General features: G+C 39.3%; 2 protein-coding genes across 4 annotated transcripts in view; one reads left to right on the top strand and one right to left on the bottom strand.

Moving 5' to 3' along the window:
* LOC135698126 (uncharacterized) overlaps nt 1-19,872 on the top strand; it is a 29,887-nt gene extending 10,015 nt beyond the window's left edge. Inside the window, exon 3 of the mRNA XM_065218011.1 lies at nt 18,450-19,872. Coding sequence (XP_065074083.1) covers nt 18,450-19,835 — 1,386 coding nt within the window. The 3' untranslated portion in view covers nt 19,836-19,872. The remainder of the gene's footprint in view (nt 1-18,449) is intronic.
* On the bottom strand, nt 953-15,091 carry LOC135698131 (uncharacterized). 3 transcript variants are annotated; one of them, XM_065218018.1, is made up of 4 exons: nt 15,007-15,078; nt 14,948-14,966; nt 14,512-14,885; nt 10,389-11,271 (listed from the first exon to the last, which is right to left on the bottom strand). In XM_065218018.1, exons 3-4 carry the CDS (start codon nt 14,882-14,884, stop codon nt 10,493-10,495), a joined length of 1,152 nt encoding a protein of 383 aa, XP_065074090.1. In that variant the 5' UTR covers nt 14,885; nt 14,948-14,966; nt 15,007-15,078; the 3' UTR covers nt 10,389-10,492. The 3 variants fall into 3 exon arrangements, with proteins under 3 accessions (XP_065074091.1, XP_065074090.1, XP_065074089.1); XM_065218019.1 differs by lacking the exon at nt 10,389-11,271 and adding an exon at nt 953-1,909 and having other exon boundaries at nt 14,948-15,091; XM_065218017.1 differs by having other exon boundaries at nt 14,948-15,091.
* Nucleotides 19,873-20,093: the final 221 nt, after the last annotated feature.

Raw genomic sequence — 20,093 nt, 5'->3', positions numbered from 1 at the left:
ATACGAGAGAGTCGAGATCGTGGTGGCGGTGATGGACTATATACAAAACAGAAGTGTGTTTTAAGGCTAAATTGTGTACTTTTATTTGCAAAACCTTTCACGTTTAACGATAACGACTTGAAGATCGTCAAATGAACTGGATTGATCATGACTTATAGCATTTGTAATTTCACTTTGTCTAATTTTCTATAATTGTACATTCTTGCTAAAAGAACAGATTGCCAACTAATTTTGACGGAAATCAATACAGTAAGGGCACGATTTTGGCAACACTCAATTTTTTACTTTAAATCGTCAAACAATTTAAGATGTTGGTCTTGTACTGAATTTCACTTCCGACACTGATTCCGATGAGGCGGTACGACTTTTACATTACTATCCATTAGAATGTCACAATGGAAAAAGTTGAAGATCTTACCTTTACTTCAGTAAATCAACTTAGTTGTATAACCGTTGCATTGTTTTAATATTACTGATGAGTTTTCTAACAATCGGAACTCGATTAGCTGGCGTATATAAGACAAAAATGCGGCAGAACTTTGAATTTCAGTAGTCTCTTTACGGAATGAATTCGCACAGGCGAATGATATTGATATTATAACTACTGAAATCATGCATCGTGGTGAACTTTGTAGGTATTGACATTGATATTTCGCAGCACTGATCACATCCTAAGCTTCAAAACTATCCAGAAAGAGAATAAGCAAATTATAAACATTGGAAACGTGTTGCCAAAATCGGACCCATAATGTAGTTTTAGTTCAACAACATGGGACTTTAGCTCAATAGGTGGAAAGTTTGTTCAAATTCAAATTGTGTTGAAAAATTAAGGGAAAAAAATGGTCTAAAGCTTCACCTTTCGAGTGTCCGGCACGCAAGTCTGAAAGAGTGCCTGCAGGACATAGTTTGGTGAAACCATTCGCATAAAATTGGGATCGACAGTGCAGAACATTGCAATTTCTAGCTCAACGTCCTGTTCCAAGAATCGCAGGTTCCGTATTTGTACAACGTGCTGTTCGATCTGCAAGTGGCGGATTTTACCATTTTTAACGATATGTCGGATGTCTCCTGCGCAAATGAAAGACCGAAGATGGCTATCGCAAATTCAAATCTGTATTTTTTTTTTCGAATTCAACTCAAGATAACATAAGAATAATGTCAACAACTTCAGCTCGCTGCGCTGGAGATAAAAAAAAATAAGCTCTAATACCAATTCAATTGGAGCTGCATGTAATAGATAAAATAAAAGTTAAATACCAAAAGTCCATCCTAAAACCCTTAGCAGACTCAGCAGCTGATCAATTTCAGGCATTTCTGACCGCATCAGGATTTTTGAGGTATCGCTGCTGCAGTCTTTTAATTTTTCTTTGGAACTGACCTTTTTTTGCCCCGAAATCACATTTCACCCCGAATAGTCGCAGGGCCTTTTTGTTGGTTTGCTGGATTTTTTGATACACCTGACTACCCTTGCGGGCTCTGAGATGCATATTTGGCATTTGCAGCATGTTGAGTGTTTTCCAGCTGGTGGCAATGACCGGAATGGAGCCGTTGAACAAAGCATTCAGAATGTTCCCCGGTGGAAGCATGCTTAAGAAAAAAGGATCCATTCGAATGCGTTGGCAAAGCTCCAGCATGATATCCTTCTCCAGGAAACGTTGCCTTGCTTGACCAGCGGAGATCTTGTCGGGTGAACACAGCTTGCATTTGCGGATGGCATTGTTACGATCTTCGACGGAAACGTACTGCACCAGGATATCCTGCTTCGAATGCATCACGACGCAATCCATCCGGGCAGTGGATATACGATAGATGTGCTGTTCGAAAACCTGCTCCGTTAGCCCCAATTTTTCCTCTTGCAGAAGTGTGTGTTTGACGCTGTTCGTTAGGTTGAATTTTATAGGTGTACGACCTGTGAGGGAGGGTAGAGCGATAGTCAGTTGTTACGTGGGCGATTTTATGCAATGGGAATTGACATTCACAAACTTTAACGCAAATCAGATTCCGCAGAATGATTCAATCATGTTTTTGTAGACCATGATTGAGGCTTAAAGTGCGCTTTAAAACCTTTATAAAACTTGTAATATGGCTCAAGAAAGTAATGGGACAGATGGTAGTGTGGAAACAGATGACAGGTTGAGAATAATTATTTATGTGTGAAGTGCTTTGGCATAATGCCAAGATACAGACCACGTATGGGATACCTCGGAACCGGTTCCGGTAGCGCCCTAATGAGGACACTTTTAGGTATGTATTTATTTGCACTTACCTATTAAACTTCATTAATTTTCATACAGAAGTGTTTTGGCATCTTAGTAAGTTGCGATAAATGTAACAAATCCGGAAACCCCGGTCGTAATTATTTTTTTAAGTTTCAAAATTTTCAAAACTCTTCCTGGTTCTAGATTTATTTTTTTTATTTTCTGGGATCTCGGCATTTTTTCGATGTTCTATTATTCTGAATCTTAAAATTTTTACTGTTACCGAAGGCCGGTTCCGAATATTTAAAATATCACACAACTTTGATTGTTTAAAGACTAGCGTTTGGAAACAAAAAGGATCTGTTTTTTTTTAATTTGCCAACAAAATAAAATCCAACAAAATGTTCATATATGGGATCAAGTGACCCAGATTTTTTTAATCATTTTTCCGTCTTGGCTAACTTGGTCCAAAGAGTACGCGTCACATTTGGATTTAAACCGACCCTCTGGGCCCCGTTAATCCACGTGTGTTCTAGGAAAGGCTGAAACACATAAGGCTTCAATTAATAATTAATAGTGTGAGGCATCAGTAGGATTATTTTTTTTTAATTTCGAAAATCCTTTTTGTATGATGTCTAATTATTTTAAATAATTTCGATTTTCGACACATTTGCACAAAATCATTTTTTTTTTCAATTTTTGTAAGACAGAACTTTCTATAATGCTGCATAGGAATACAATTCATAGTTGCATGGGTGAACAAGCATTGAAAATGTGTTAATTTTCAAAATTATTGGGGTGGCACTCTTGTCCCACCTGACTTTACAGCCAAAATCTTGAAGCTCGAATTGATCCCAGTTTGGTTAGAATCGTAGCTTATGAGTTTTGTTAGGATATCAGAGCTACCGTATCACAGCTTGTTAAATCATCCACTATTGTTTGCTTGTTGATTTTTTTTTACGATAGGTAATCAAATAAGATTAAATTTATGAGATTTAATCTTTTGATGTTTTTCCAACACTGATCAACAGGCTCAAAAGTATTATTAGGCTGAAATTCTGATGATAATATGATTGTATAATAAGTAGCACAACCATTCAATTTATTCTGTGCAACGTGTATTCTCATGCCCATATAATGAAGAACCACTTTTTCAAACGAATCTCATCGTCTGTCAATTGAATCACATTCACTATCAATTTATAAACGGCAGTGGACTATGGAAGAAAATTTTGAGATCGCAGAAGAAAAATCAAAATAGAAAAAAATCAAAATTCTGAGACTCTCGGTTTAGAAAAATCAAATATTCAAGATTAGGGGTGGTATTTTTTTTTACATTCAGGGGTTATAAAATGTGAGTCCTTAGAACAATATTCCGAGCTTATGAACATTTTCAAGATTCTGAACCATGAGAAGCTTTCAAGATTCAAAATTGAAGACTGGAACGTGCAAAAATTGGTCGACAAAATAATCGTTTCTTTCAGTCAAAATTCATATCACCAAAATCTTCTTATTTTTCTTGTGGTAGTTCATTTCATATATTTAATAGAAAAAATGTTCTTTTATTTTTTGGTTTGCCAAATCCGAACTGCCGTGCCTTCCACTTAACCCTTTCCATTAAATTGTGCACAGTGGTCTCATCGACCTTATTCACCGCCGAACGCCAGTTAGATTTAAACTGCTGCTCGTTTTCCATAGATTTATAGTTTTTTTTTTTTTTTTTGAGATTCCGTTTGACCAAGACTCAATACCGTTCGAGAGTTCTGGGCTGTTGGGAGGGTTGTGGTGTTTGGGTACCACAACCACGTTGTTCGCATCGTACCACTTGACAAACTTTTTTCCCATAGTGGCAGCTCGCCAAGTCCGGCCAGAACAGCACAAGTCTATTATGTTGCTTTAGGAATGGTAGCAGCCGCTCCTAGACGTAGATCTGTTGATTAATGGTTCCCGTAGTAATGAAAATGCCGCTTTTTAGACCACACGTGCATATGGCCTGCCACACGAGATATTTTTTTTGGTAACTTCGATAGTTTGATGGTTTTGAAAATTTCAGCCACCTTCCCTTTTCCTGATGCGGTATAAAACTCCTGTCCCGGAAGCTGCTTGAAATCCGCCTTCACATAAGTTTCGTCGTCCATGACGACCTATTTGAACTTTGTGAGCAGATTCGTACAGTCAGGAATCCTTATTGCCGGATCCTTATTGCCGGTATCCCTTATTGCCGGATCCTTATTGCCGGGCTATCCGCGAATAAGGATACCCACAGCTTATGGGATTTTCACTAATGGGGGCTGTAGTGGATTATCTCATTTGTTTCAATACATAAAGCTATACTATCTTCGACAAAGTTGCTGTACTGGGTTAGACCAACAAGCCTGTGCCATTGGATTCAGGTTAAATTGAGAACTACGCCGCTAGAGGCGCTTCACTTTTATGTTACTTATGACGGGCGCTATAATATATGGATCATATTTCCAACATAGAATATTTCGTGATCCTGGCCATATAGAAAGTAACTGTCTTCAGCAAAGTTGTTCAGGTGACCAAGTTCTTTCGGTTGGTGGCCATATTAGTGCAGAACTCTCTCACTACGCGGCGCTAGTGTGCATGTGCAATTCCTATATAAACTGTATCTCGAGAGCCTGGCCATATAGAAAGTTGCTGTTTCCAGCAAAGTTGTGCAGGTGATCAAGTCTTTTCGGATGATGGTCATATTAGTTCAGAACTCTCTCACTACGCAGCGCTAGTGTGCATGTGCAATTCCTATATAAACTGTATCTCGAGAGCCTGGCCATATAGAAAGTTGCTGTTTCCAGCAAAGTTGTGCAGGTGATCAAGTCCTTTTGGATGATGGTCATTATAGTTCAGAACACGCTCACTACGCGGCGCTAGTGTGCAAGTGAATTTCCTGTATAAGCTGTATCTCGAAAACCTGGCCATATAGAAGGTTACTGTCTTGAGCAAAGTTGTTCAGGTGACTAAGTTCTTTCGGATGATGGTCATATTAATTCTGAACTCTCGCACTACGCGGCGCTAGTGTGCACATGAACTTCCTTAATATGTTATGTCTCGAAAGCTTGTCCATATAAGATGTTGCTGTGCAATGTGAGAACAGGAACCGGAAAAGGGATGACGTGTAGATGCCGGAAATCGATGTCAGATGCCATTTTGGAATCCAAGATAGCTGCGCTGCGTAGTGAGAACTAATATGACCATCATCTGGAATTACTTGATCACCTGCACAACTTTGCTCAAAACAGCAACTTTCTATATGGCCAGGCTCTCGAGATACAGTTTATATAGGAATTGCACATGCACACTGGCGCTGCGTAGAGAGAGTTCTGCACTAATATGGCCACCATCCGAAAGGACTTGGTCACCTGAACAACTTTGCTGAAGACAGTAACTTTCTATATGGCCAGGATCACGAAATATTCTATGTTGGAAATATGATCCATATATTATAGCGCCCGTCATAAGTAACATAAAAGTGAAGCGCCTCTAGCGGCGTAGTTCTCAATTTAACCTGAATCCAATGGCACAGGCTTGTTGGTCTAACCCAGTACAGCAACTTTGTCGAAGATAGTATAGCTTTATGTATTGAAACAAATGAGATAATCCACTACAGCCCCCATTAGTGAAAATCCCATAAGCTGTGGGTATCCCTATTCGCGGTTCCTTATTCACGCCCCCATTACCCCGGCAATAAGGATTCCTGACTGTATACAGCTTTCGGGACCGCTGCTTTGCCGACGTGTTTTATTTGGAATCTCGGTTCGCCACCTTCACCTTCTTAAACTTCGACAACTCGGCTCGTCTCTTGGCCCGTTGCACAGTAGTATGGAAGACATTGAGCTTGCCAGCGACCATAATCAAAGAGCTTTGGGGGTGATGTGGTGGCAGCAAGGCAAGCGAACGTCCAATGAAAATTAACTCTTAAACAACAATAATGTATGGTGGTCCTAAAAAAAAACCGTGTTGTCGTGATGGTTTAGTAATGCTGAGCTATTAGGGTGTTCAACACGGATGAGGCTGGCGAGCTGTATGCTGTTTGGAACGAGAGTGACGAGCTTGGAATAGATGGCCCATAGCGGCACACGACAAGCAACTGAATCCGATCAGTAGCGGTGCGGCTTCTTCCTCCTTCTTCTGTGAATGGACGCTCATGTTGGCTGCAGTTCGCTGCTTGCGCGCAGCTATTCGTTGTGCACTGGAGAACAATGTTCATCGTCATGCGTCGAAAGCACTGCTGCTGCTGCTGATGACGACCAGAAACCACAACTCACCACAATGACGAGACCGGATGGAATTAAATTTTGAAATGTGTTAGGGAAAGCGTTTTTTGCAGGCAATCAATGATAATTTTGATCACCATTGTAACAGTTGGGCATTTGTGCAATTTTCAATAGTGACCTATTAAAAATTGATGTTTTCATTTTAGCAGATTCGTAGAAAAAATTCCAATCGTTTGGCTTGTTTAGAATTAAAATCCATCCGCCATTGACCGAGTTATAAGTGGTCAAAACCTGACCACTTTTCGTAACGCGGTCGATTTTGGTGTTTTGAAATTGCACCCCCAATATGTTGCCGAAGATGTAAACCTAGATCAAAAAATTGATCTTGAACATAATAAAAAAAGTTTTCCAAATGCTTAATCTAGTCGAACAGTTTTGAGACGATCGTCGTCCAGAGATTTAAAGAAAATAGGTTAACGAATTGCATCTTTTTTTTGGTACAAAACAAATTAAAAAATCATCGAAGACTCTACACTCTAAAAATTATACACGTCCATGTTACGTGAAAAATCACGTAGACCCAGAAACATTCAGCTTTCATCATTGCTACGTGATTCACGTACAATCTACGTGATTTCACATAAATGTCAATAGAAATTCAGATAAAAGTTACGTGATTTTCATGTCCGACTATATTAGGTGAATTTCACGTAAACGGTAAGTGATTTACAACAAGTATGAAAAAAAATGGTGCGATTCAATATGGCGGTGATGCAGCTTTGGTTACAGTTTGTTTTGTTAGGTTGTTTTCATTGAAAACAATTAAATCAAAATTTGAAAACCGAATTGCAAATGCACAAATTTAAATAATTATTTATAGGATAACTGCATCGGATTTGGCGCGTTTCCTGTGAGAATTATCATGTTAAATCATGTAGTTTAATATATATGCATGTCGTTTATATTATCACTATCACCATTGGTTTGTGTATTCGAAATAAATTTATTTCAGTATTTTGAGCTCAGGATTCGAAAACCTATTTTAAATAATGAAACTCCTGACAGCATTTGAGAGCGGTCTTTAAAATAATTACCACCTAAAAATACCGTCAAAACCATCAATCAAATCACGTAACTTTTACTTGAAAATGTGGTACGCTTCGCTCAACGAAGAACTACCTATATTTTCACGTAACTCTGACGTGAATAATTGTTTGAGTGTATGGGGAACTAGGGGCAATATGAACACCCGGGGCAGATTGGACACCTCCTTTATTTTCGAAAATATCAACACTTTTTCAATTGAGATGCAACAGATATTTCATTCCTTCTTCTTCTTCTTCGCATTTCAAGCTCATTGCATATCGCATATTAGCTTATTGCGTGCTCTCAACTTAGTGTTCTAGGTGCACTTCCACAGTTATTAATTGAGAGCTTTCGATGCCTGTACCATTTTTGCATTGGTATAATTGTGTGGCAAGGCAAGTCCAATCATACTGCTATGCCCAGGGAAGTCGAGAAATTTTCCAACCCGAAAAATTCCTAGACCGGACCGGGAATTGAACCCAGCCACCTCCAGCATGGTCTTGCTTTGTAGCTGCGCCTTTACCGACTGAGCTAAGAGAGGTCTCAAATATTTCATTCCTCTTCTGAGTAATTTAACGAGTGAACTAATTTCAATATGTTGGTGCACAGGTAGATTGAGATTAAGGAAACACCACTGCTTCTGGGGGATCATAAATGTACACTATAACGGAAATCTTCAATGAGCACATTTATGACACTCGAAGGAGCTCGAACTGCAGCTCATAATTCAGGAACAGTTTTTTTTTTTTTTTTTTTTTTTTTTTTTTTTTTTTTTTTATATATTTACTTTATTTGTGCAGGCTCAATCGAATAAATTTTACAGAGCCGAGTTATCCTTTGCGTTATACATTATTGCTGTCTTAAATTTAAAGTTAAAGGAACTGGACCGAGTACTCGGAACACTCGGGAACAGTTTTCTATTATTTATCAATTTATATTTTTTAATGAAGCGTAGACACAAACACTTTTTTGTCTACGAAGTCTATTGGGAGCTCCCATAAGAAAAAATACGGCTTGGAGATGACGTTGCTTCATGCTGAAAGCCAAGTTAAAAAAATCCAACCCTACCTAGACTAATACCCCGTTCACATTACAGCCTATATCACGTAATATAGGCTGTCTTGCAATGAGCACTCATACATAGGATTTCCAGTGAAAACTAGATGTATGAGTGCTCATTACAAGACAGCGTATATCACGTGATATACGCTGTAATGTGAACGGGGTATAACTCTCAAATCCCCAACATCTGATGCTGGAAAATGCTAAAAGTACATTGGTATCATAACTCCGTCATTTCTGAATTGATTTTGTATCTAAAAAAAACCGAAATCTCAAGTTTTGAAGAATTAAAAAAATATTCTGAAAATATCGGCAGTGAATATGCATAAACGCGATAATCGAGTATCTTAGTCGATTTATTCTTTTGTAAATAACTCGCTTGGATTAACGTTTCTCGGTGCGTTTGCTGGTGCTTTTGATAGCCAATACAACCTGTTACAATACAGCATTGAACAAATTATAGAAAATAGTTTCGCTTAGTTGTAACCAGGGTGCCTTCCATTCATTTTGCCTAAAAAAATGTTTTATTAAATTATAGAATTATAAGATATTATAATGATATTTTCTATGTGTAAGTAAAGAGAAAAGATTGTAATGTTTGTGTTTGACGCATAAAACCTGCAAATTTAGCTTTGGCAGAGTCACAATGAACGATTTTCTAATCGCCGCTTCGCGAAGAGTGAAGAGCGAAGAGCGGGTGAGATAAATTACAAAATCGCTTATTGCGATACTCGTGTAGCAAAATTGGCAGGTATTATGTGACAAACACAAACTTCACAGTTTTTTTTTTTGTTGCTTACACAAACAAAATAGTACTATAATATCTTATTATTCCATAATTTAATAAAACATTTTTTTTATCCAAAATGAATGGAAGGCACCTTGGTTGTAGCCAGGGCTCTACAATTTCGAAGCTCTAAAATGAACTCGTGTTTTGTTTCTCTCATACATACGTGTTCGACGCTTCATTTCTATAACGCCTAGCTAGACTATCAGCAAGAAACGAAAATAAAAAAGAAGGACGCTTGGAAGGAAAGGCTGGCTGTGGAACTTCTCGTCGTTGCTTTGCTCATCGCTTTCAATGTAAATAACGTCGATTTTCTAGTTAAACGAACTTCATTATGGCTTTCAATCCCCTTTCACGAACACTCTATCGCCGCTCTTTCAATTTGTTTAAAATACGTTATGTCCCGTTTTCGATCATTTTTTTTAGATAAATATATGGGTGGAAGATAAATTAGAAATATGACGTGTAATCTTCAAGTGTTTTGACGTGAGAAATGCTTTAAATGTGTTATTTCATTTTCCGTCATATACGCCATGAAACCTCTGTTGATGTGTTTCATGAAAGAGAAAACTATCAAAGTCGAGCGCTCTTTCGCTCATCCATTTCGACGAAGCTTGAAAGGAAGACCAATGGAGCGACGGGAGAAAGAGAGACAAGCGATTGAACATTTGTTTGTGCACGCCGACTGAGGTTCTAGAATGCTGCGAAGCTGTTCGACTTTAACAGAAAAAGAAAGCCAGCAGTCTCTTCGTCGCATCGATTTGGTCGATTGAAGCTGATATTGTGACGCCCTGGTTGTAGCAATGCAAAGAGAAAACCGATGAAGAGAATCGATCATCGCGTATACACCCTTATGCATGCTCACTGTCGATATAGGGTAGTTTTTTTTGACGTTGTGGGTTTGAATGCTAATCAGAGTTTTGCAATGACCAGTAACCATCAGATCGAATCTTTCTTTGTTTGGTGAAAAAAAAGCGGACGATCTTATAGGATAAACAACAAAGGTTTTATTGTCTCGAATTCACTTGAAGAAAGAAAATTAAAAATGTCCGTAACATTTGAGCAAACAAATGAAAAATATATACTAAATCAAATTCAATTAGTAATCAAAACGATAAGGACAGTCAAAATGCAATGCCAAGATTGAAATCGATATCATATGAATCATCATAGAAACTGTCACCTGCGAATTGAACGCGCAGGTTAACTGCTGGTGCTTGAACCGCAACAACCGATGGCAGAATATTTGATCCATTTGTAGCATTGCGGACTGCGACTTCATTTCGGAGATTATCGCCGGACAACGGTTCAGCCACCTTTATCGTTGGTTGCGCATTCGATTCATCTGTGCATTTTTGCTGTTTGAAATACATCCGAACATGAGGTTTGCAAGTACATTTCACCCCAAAATGTTTCAGCGCACTTTTAAAGGCCCTTTTGTGAAGCCTCAATCTATAGGATCTCTGGCCTATCAAATACATCTGCTGTGGCATCCGTAGCCTGCTGAAAAAGCGCCACCTGTAGCAGTTAAAACGAACGCCACTGAAAAATGCTGATAAAATGATGTCCGGCGGAAGCATATTGGCAAACGAGGGATCCTTCTGAAAACGATCGCAAATTTCATGCTGAACGTCCTGCTCGATGAATCGTTGCTTTTGCTGAGAAGCGTCGATTGCCTTAGGAAGGCAGACTCGGCAATACTTGATAGCTTTATCGCGATCTTTTACGGAGACGTATTCCGCTATGAGGCTCATTCTGTGGTGCTGTACAACGCACGTCACTTGGGCAGGGCATTGCCTCTGAATGTAAGTTTCATAGACTTGTTCCGTCATTTGCAGCTTTAGGGGCTGTTGGATTGTATGTTTGACGCTTTTCGTGGAGTCAAAGTACAAGGGCACGCGTCCTGGGAAAGGGGAGGTAGAGCAATAGTCAGTTGGTATTGTGTCATGGGTCATTTCCTGTCGCTATCTGGGTTGCATACATATATGCGACGGGGATAGGGGGAGGAGGGGCACATTGAGCATCCCGCAGTTTGGCTCTGGATCTCCAGCTGCTTGAAACAAATCAACTGGTGCCATATCATTATGACCAATTTGTCCCGAACGGCTGATCCAAGCTGGTGCACGGGATGCTCACTATGCCCCTCTTACCCCTATATAAAATTATATAATGAACTTTTAACGGAAACTTGTTTTAAACTTGTCTTTCAATGTTCCTTCTGAAATTCCTTTGAAATATTCTTGATTATCGCTTGTAGAGTATTCAAGTTAGACATTACATTAGGTCGAAGACATCATATCAAGTCGACTGGCAACTCTTCCAGTTTCTTATACGAACGCTATGAGACAGGTACAATCGCGTCATCTGCCGCTCAAAGGTAAATGCTTCGAACGAATTTGATAGCAAAGGTTTCACTCTCAGAAGAAAGGTGTGTGTATTTGCTAATTTTTCTATGCGTTGCTTCCACCTTCACTCAAGTGCAGCGCTATTGTATCTGTCGCTTGCATTCTGGCAAAGTTGCCAGTCATTCTTGATTTGTTGTCTTCGATTAGGTCCTAAGTAACATTGATCAACTCTCTTCGTCGACTTTCTCTTTCGTTAATAACTTGAGCACATAACCGTTTCTTGTTGTGTTTGTCGTATTAAATGGTAGATAAAAACTTCTTTTATCGATCTGTGTGCTGAAAATACCTGGGAATTTCTTTACATGGCCGTGGGGATACAAAGAGAAAGTCGACGAAGAGAATGTGTCTATGTTACTTAGGACCTAATGCAATGTTTAGCTTATATTGTTCAAATGCTCGCTCAATGGGCGAACATTTAATGATCAGTGAAAGATTCCGTGTAATTCTATTAATACAATCACCCCTATTCTGTATTTCGTTTCGAACGAAATTCTCATACAAAAAAATATTTTTTTGTATGAGAATTTCGTTCGAAACGAAATACAGAATAGGGGTGAATGTCTGCATCTTGACTAATCAAGCTGAACATTGCATTAGGTCCTAAGTTACATTGACACAGATTGATAAAAGAAGCACAACACAACAAAAAACGTTTATGTGCTCAAGTTATTAACGAAAGAGATAGTCGACGAAGAGAATTGGCGTCTTGCAGTGAAACTTTTCCAAGCTTTCGCCACCTACATTTCGAAGTGAGAACTACTAGAAGGAGGATAGTTTCCAAATTTTCCAAGCAAAACAGACGCTTTTTGGGGCAAATCGGTCCATAAAGAAAAACTAATAATTTCCCGTGGAAACTTTTGCTTGAGTCGTGTAAGAAAACGTGTTTGAAAACTATTTGTTATTATTTCGGTATGGATCAGAGATGTTTTCATGGCAAATTATGCATAACAAGTTTGCACCCACAGGGAGAGGTTACCTCCTGCGCAGCTGCATTTTTCAGAAAATGGTTAATATGTGCGATTTTCACTAAGATGAAAGTGAAAATTAAGTGAATTTACTTAGGAAAGGTTGTATCATGCTGGTGGTAATAGAGAATTGGTTGTATGGGACGCCAAAATTCAATAAATGCTCATTTTGGCCTTTTCTAAGCAACCATATTGATACTCACAATTTTTGACGAAAAACGCACCGGAGCTTGATTTACTCAACACGCACCTTACTATAAAATGGTGCTAGATGGTCTTCAAAGTGATAACAAGATGACAAATCATCTTTATTTTGAGTAATTGAGCAATTTACTTTTGTTTACCATCATATTTACGATGCAGCCTTGATGGAGCCGTGAAATGAAATCAATATATCTTATGAAAGTTCACCTGGAAAAGTCAAAGCTGCACATCAGTCTGATCGTGAAAACATTTTCTTCTTCAATTCGAATGTTATATTGGAAGGATTTCACGCAGGCTTGATGAAAATTATGATTTAATGCTAATTTTCACGAATTTTATATGCAGTCTGTCAACATTATCATCATCATGCAGTGGCGACCGAGGTGGCGACATCTGCGTTGAGCTTTTGCGGCAATCTTCCAATAGATCAATGTTACTGAAGACCTAATGCAATGTTCAGCTTGTAATGCGGGCATTACAGTTTCTTCAACCTTTCGTGAACAGTGGTACGTCGATCTAGAAGTGGTAGGATAAAAATGTCGGCATCATCAATACCTTTACCGATTATCGACAGGTAGATAAATGAAGTCCATCAGCGTTCATTTTTTTTTTACATCCGAAGGACATTATCAAGATATTGTTTCAAGGGTTTCATTAAACCCAGACGATAACGCGTATTGAGGAACCAGGTGTTTACCATACATTCGTTAATTAAAAAAGGGAAGCTCTTAAATTTTGAGAAGTTAACCCACGGACATCAGCCCTAAAGTTGATGGCAGGGATGGATCGCTCTTTGGAGTATCGCTCATTGTTGCGCATTTAATACCAAACTGGAGCGCGTTTACACTTATTGAAAAAAGTTTTTAAAGTCCGAGTTTCCGTCTAATCGTCTTGGTGTCTGCGGTGCACTTATTCCTTACAACAAGTGATCCGAAGACATCAAATCGATTTGACGGAAACTTGCACATTTATCATACTTTTTGCATTTTTGGGGCATTCCAGCTTCAGATGCAATACTTTTTATAATATAGAAAACTATCGTCAGTCGTTAGGAATTTCGACAGTGAGCATGCATAAGGGCCTATACGCGATGATCGATTCTCTTCATCGATTTTCTCTTTGCATTGCTACAGCTAAGCGAAACAATTTTGTAGAATTTATTCAATGTAGAGTTGTAACAGGTTGCATTGGCTATCAAAAGCAACCGCAAACGCACCGACAAACGTTAAATCTAGCGAGTTATTAACAAAAGAGAAAATCGATGAAGAGAATCGATCATCGCGTATACGCCCTTATGAATGCTCACTGTCGATTTTCAGTTAATCCATCTAAAAATAGATAGACTACTGTCATACTCATAACAAATACGTATACCTCGTCTTTTTTAACATAGGTTGTCGTATAGGTGTATAACTGGCAGGTTCTCGTTTGTTAGCAATAAATTACAATTAATTTAAAATCGCGTAACTTAAAAAAAACAAAAATTAAAGAAAGAATTCAACATAATATTATTGGCCTATCAGAGTGTTCCCTATATTCCCGTAGCTAAAGAGCTCCTCTTGTACTCACCCGGAAAAACGTTCAACCGGTGACCGTAGTACATCTCCCGGTGGCAGTAGGAAATCGCATCATCAGCGTCTTGCGGACGTACAAAGTACACCAAAAAGTCGTACAGGTGGAATATGCGCTGATAGTCGAAGTGCGGATCGTCCGTCGCGCTGCGACCGAAAACCATCCGCACTAAGAGCCCCTTGGAGGCGAAGTACTCCTGCACCTTGGTGGCGTGCTCCAAGTACACATCGCACCAAAAGTTGCCCACATAGACGGGCCAGAAGTTAGCCAGCGGAAACTGGGGACTGCATCGAGAGTCCCACTGGCCGGGATACAGATCTAGGTGCGAGTAGATGCGTGGCTCGGGCATACGGAAATCGTTGTAAGCCATGCTGGAAACGGTTCCAAGTTTGGTGATAATCGATTTACGAAATGTGTTTATTTTATACGTTACCTTTTTTGTTAGGCTGGAACGAAGGAACTGAACGCCAAAAAGTAAAAATACGAATTAGATTTTTAGAGCACGCCACCAAAATGTAATGTTCCGATCAACGCGAAAGGCGCGTTTTTTTTTACGTTCTGGAGGTGTCGGGCTTCAGCGTCCGAGTTTGAGTTGAAAGAAAACTGTCAAACAAGCTTTGCACGACCGGGCTACCAGTTTTATAGTGAAACTTTTGCGACCTTTCGCCACCTACATTTCGAACTGAGAACTGTTGTATGGATGCAAAATTATCCAAAGGGAAACAGGCAATTGGAAGATTGCCGCAAAAGCTCAACGCAGATGTCGCCACTGCATGATGATGATAATGTTGCCAGACTGCATATAAAATTCGTGAAAAATAGCATTAAATCATAATTTTCATCAAGCCTGCGTAAAATCCTTCCAATACAACATTCCAATTGAAGTCTTGCAGTGAAACTTTTCCAAGCTTTCGCCACCTACATTTCGAAGTGAGAACTACTAGAAGGAGGATACTTTCTGAATTCTCCAAGTAAAACACATGATTTTTGGGGCAAATCGGTCCATAAAGAAAAACTAATTATTTCCCGTGGAAACTTTTGCTTGAATCGTGTAAGAAAACGTGTTTGCAAACTAACTGTTATTATTTCGATATGGATCGGAGATGTTTTCATGGAAAATTATGCATAACAAGTTTGCACCCACAGGAAGAGGTTACCTCCTGCGCAGCTGCATTTTTCAGAAAATGGTAAATATGAACGATGTCCACTAAGATGAAAGCGGAAATTAAGTTAATTTACTTAGGAAAGATTGTATCATGCTGGTGATAATGGAGAAATGGTTGTATAGGACGCCAATATTCAATAAATGTTCATTTTGGCCGTTTTTAAGCAAACATATTGATACTCACAATTTTCGACGGAAAACGCACCGGAACTTGATTTACTCAACAAGCACCATACTATGAAATGGTGCTGGATGGTCTTCAAAGTGATAACAAGATGACAAATCATCTTTATTTGGAGTAATTGAGCAATTTACTTCTGTTTACATCATGTTTACGATGCAGCATTGATGGAGCCGTGAAATGAAATGAATATATCTTATGAAAGTTTATCTGGAAAAGTCAAAGATGCACATCAGTCTGATCGTAAAAACGTTTTCTTCTTCAATTCGAATGTTGTATTGGAAGGATTTTACGCAGGCTTGATGAAAATTATGATTTAATGCTATTTTTCACGAATTTTATATGCAGTCTGTCAACATTATCATCATCATGCAGTGGCGACATCTGCGTTGAGCTTTTGCGGCAATCTTCCAATTGATGAATCTACGTTACGGTCGGCCAGCAGATGGAAATGATGTGAAAATGATAATGACGTTTTGCTAGCTGTCAAATCGTATGGGATATTTTTAAATACATCATCACTTTTGTGGTTTTGGATTTCAAAACCAAGACACTAAGTGCTGGTAGCGCCAAGTGGCAATTTTCTATAAATAATTTATCGATACTTGCGCCAAATTGGCTGAAAGTGCAAAATTTATAGAGGAAATCAGGAGATGCTAGCGCTACGTAACGGCGACGTTTCCACTTAACTTTACACAAGTTTCTGACCGCGCTTTGGCGTCTGTTCTCTGTGACTTAGCGCAGAAGCTTGCTGAGCGACAAGTACCCAAAGTAACTGTCAGTTGGCGCTCCGTGAGGTATGAACGAAACCATCTCAAAAGATGTCCACCAATGTCTTGTTGATTGCCAATAGTTTCACCACTAAAAATCATAGAAGAGGCACAGAGAACAGACGTTCAAGCTCGGCCAGAAACTTGTGTAAAATAAATGGGAACGTCGCCGTTACGTGGTGTTAGCATCTCCTTATTTTCTCTATAAATTTACCACTTTCGACCAATTTGGCGCTAGTATCGATACATTTTCTGTTGAAAATTGCCACTTGGCGCTACTAGCACTTAGTGTCTAGTGTAATTTGTGCAACGCCAGCGCCATCATGTTGTCAAAGAGGGTTTTTAAGTGGGGAAGTCGCCGTTAGTGGCGCTTAAGTCGAATAGGAATCTTTACACAAGTTTTTAGAGAAATTTTGTTCGAGACTCCATGTCTGTTCTCTGTGGAAGAGGGTAGGCCGACTTCTGTGCGTTGCTCATTTACGAAGTTCCAGAAGGATTTCGGATGTGATTTTAGCCGCCGTTGAATCCTCCTTTGATAGCGTTGAAAACAGAGACAACTTAACCGCTTATAGGTACTCGTGGTTGAGTCTGACATAGTAGCATTTCAGCGGTAGTGTGCGGAATTAAGTAAATCTTCTGAGAGCATCCTTCTTAGCTCTTTTCAACGACTTAAAGTAATAAATGCGTTTTGAAGTAGTACTGACGGTAACTAAAGCTAACTATCCGTATTTAATGTAATTAAAAGCGAGATTAAAAGTATTGGATTTGTGTAGTAATTAATGTCATTAAATCAGTGGCACAGACAAACAGACATAGCATTCATAATTACATTCTTCACAATTAAGGTTTTAGTAGGGAATGTGCTCGCATTTATCATGGTGGTGCCACTAAAATTTTAAGCAAGCCACCACGTTTTAATCTTATCAGTGATGTCAGTTCTTTTTCAGGTCATTTTAGTAGTCAGGTCCAACCCTGAACATACTCATTACAGCTAGAATACTACTTCTCGAAATTATGAAACTATGAGATATTATAATAATAATTTTTATATGTAAAATGCAAGTAGAGGAGGTAAAATTTGTGTATGACACATAACATCTGTCAATTTTGCTTCCAGAGTGTCACAATTAGCGATTAGCTATAACAGGCTATAACGAATGGCACTCATTCATGACGATTACTCATTACAGCTAAAATAGCTAATTGTGATCCTCTGAAAGCAACTGGTTTTATGTGTCATACACAAACTTTACCTCCTCCTCTTGCATCTTACATGTAAGAAATATTATTATAAAATCTCATAGTTTCATAATATCGAGGTTTAACCTACAAAAATTTGTTTGTGTTTAAAATTTTCAAAATTTGTATGGTGCCAAAATCCTTCGTCTCAATCATTTGGTTGATTTTAAAAGCTATAAATTAAAACCTCCGTTATTATGAATATTCGAGTCCCATGGAGCTACACAGCAAAAAAAAATGTAATATCGATCAACGTAATTCAAGCTGATGTATGAAATAATGATGTAATAGCAAAACGCAGATACAATATTACATCAATGGATGTAATTTTGTTCGCAAAATCGATGTACATCGTACAATGTGATATTACACAACCGATGGATTGACCTGGTTGCAGCAGTTTCGATGTAATATTCAACAACTTTTTTTGCTGTGTATACTATTATAAAGATTACTCATTCAAGCTATGAATCTAGATTTAAAATGTCATATTACTTTTAATTTGCAAAAAATAATCTCACAGTTGTGTGACTCCTAACGAACAGTTTGATAACTTCATGTATTTTACGTTTCTTTCCAGATTTTTCACCGATGCCAGGACCGAGCCCGTTTCAGTTTCATTTGTGCTGAGAAGACCTTATTCAGCCAAATGTATCAAACCTGCGTGCACGATGGACAACTAGGCTTCCCCTGCGAGGACTCTGCCATGTTCTATCCGGACGCGGAGGAATCTTCCAACGCAGAAACGGAAACCGCCAGCGAAGTAGACAGTGCCAACAAGGAACAACCGGCTGCAGAACCTAGTGCGGCTGCCGCCATGCCACCATCAATGTTCCTGCTTCCTCCAGAAGAGGAATCTATGACGGATGCTGCTTCTGATGACGAGAAAGTCATCGGTACCGTGGCCATGCCTATCAGTGATAACTATGTGAATATGTTCGATCATCAGCAGGTGAACGACGATAAGTTTGATCTCGTGGAAGAAGATGAAAAGGAAAATACGGCTCAAGAAGTGCTGGACGAACAGGTTCAAGATGCTGAGGCTTTGGAAATTGTACCCCAAGAGGCCATTGATAGCACTCAGGAAGTTGAGGTTAATGATGAAAGTAACGAATCCAGCGAAGCATCTTCAAATGTAGATGAAGAGATTTTGAATGAAACGGCAGAATTATCGTCAGAAGACGAAGAAACCAATGAAATTGTTTTGGGAATTGAATCCGATGATAATAATAATGAGCATGAAGAACCTGCGACTGTGTTGACTGAAGAAGTTCAACCGGAATTCCAATCTCAATTGCATAATGATGTACAAAATGTTGAAGAACCGGAGCCGGTGGTTCAGGATGTGCAGGAAGACAAACAGCAGCAACAGCTGGAAGTCACGGAAGTAGAAGTTCCTCAATCGGTTGAGCCAATTAGTAACAATGATGTAGTAATCGAAGAAGAGGAAGATTCTAATTCCGTTGAAACTAGCCCATCAGATAGCGAAACAGTTAATGAGCCAAAGCAAGAAGACGAACCAGAATTGCCACTGAGCAGCGAAGAAACCGCGCCAAATTCAGAAAACGTTGTCGCCGAAATTGAATTGAATGACGATAAACAGGAAGAAAGTGACCAAAAGGTAAATGAACCGCTCATCGCGGAAAGTCCCGTCGTTTTAGTCGTCGACGGTGACGATGAGAAAGTAGATGATTCAGAGGCAGCACCAGTCGAAGCTTCCAGTGAGCAAGAGCTGGTTCCGGAAGCCGATGCGCAATCACCTGCCGATGACCAAAATGAGACTGTGATGAACGAAGTTCACCCATTGACTGCCACCCTTGCCGAACAGGTTGCGGAAGAATCACGCCCGATTGACTTGCCCGAGTTTATTGTTTCGACTGTGGCCGACCTTAGAAGGGGCGTTGTGCCGCCAGCACTGAGGCGGAGGAAAACCTTCCTATTCAAGGCGGATGCCATTTCCTCGTGAGGCGCTATGGATGCATACAAAGGTGCGCACGTGAGCGAGCGAGTGCACGATGGTGACGACGGATGGTTCCTTTTCGCTGGACGCTGGACGATTTACCGTCCACACACTGGTAGCAAACGTTGACGTTGTTGTAGGTTTAGGTAAATTAATTTATTATTTGCGAACGTAAAAGAAAATGCGAGAAAATAAAGTCTGGAAACTGTTTTTTGAATGATTGTGTGTTTTAATCAGGGTTTCAATGGAGATTTGTAAACCCAT

Source organism: Ochlerotatus camptorhynchus, unplaced genomic scaffold, assembly GCF_037179485.1.
Source record: "Ochlerotatus camptorhynchus isolate MF236.1 unplaced genomic scaffold, CSIRO-AGI_Acam_v1.1 ptg000082l, whole genome shotgun sequence".
Taxonomy (NCBI): domain Eukaryota; kingdom Metazoa; phylum Arthropoda; class Insecta; order Diptera; family Culicidae; genus Ochlerotatus; species Ochlerotatus camptorhynchus.
Note: the sequence above shows the minus strand (reverse complement) of the source record. Positions and strands in the feature narration are given on the sequence as shown.

Excerpts from the sequence above, each read along its gene's own strand:
- LOC135698131 (XM_065218017.1), bottom strand. The coding sequence starts at position 14,884 with ATGGCTTACAACGATTTCCGTATGCCCGAGCCACGCATCTACTCGCAC. Across the intron at positions 11,272-14,511 it reads CCGGTTGAACGTTTTTCCGG|GACGCGTGCCCTTGTACTTT; the intron begins GTGAGTACAAGA and ends CCCCTTTCCCAG.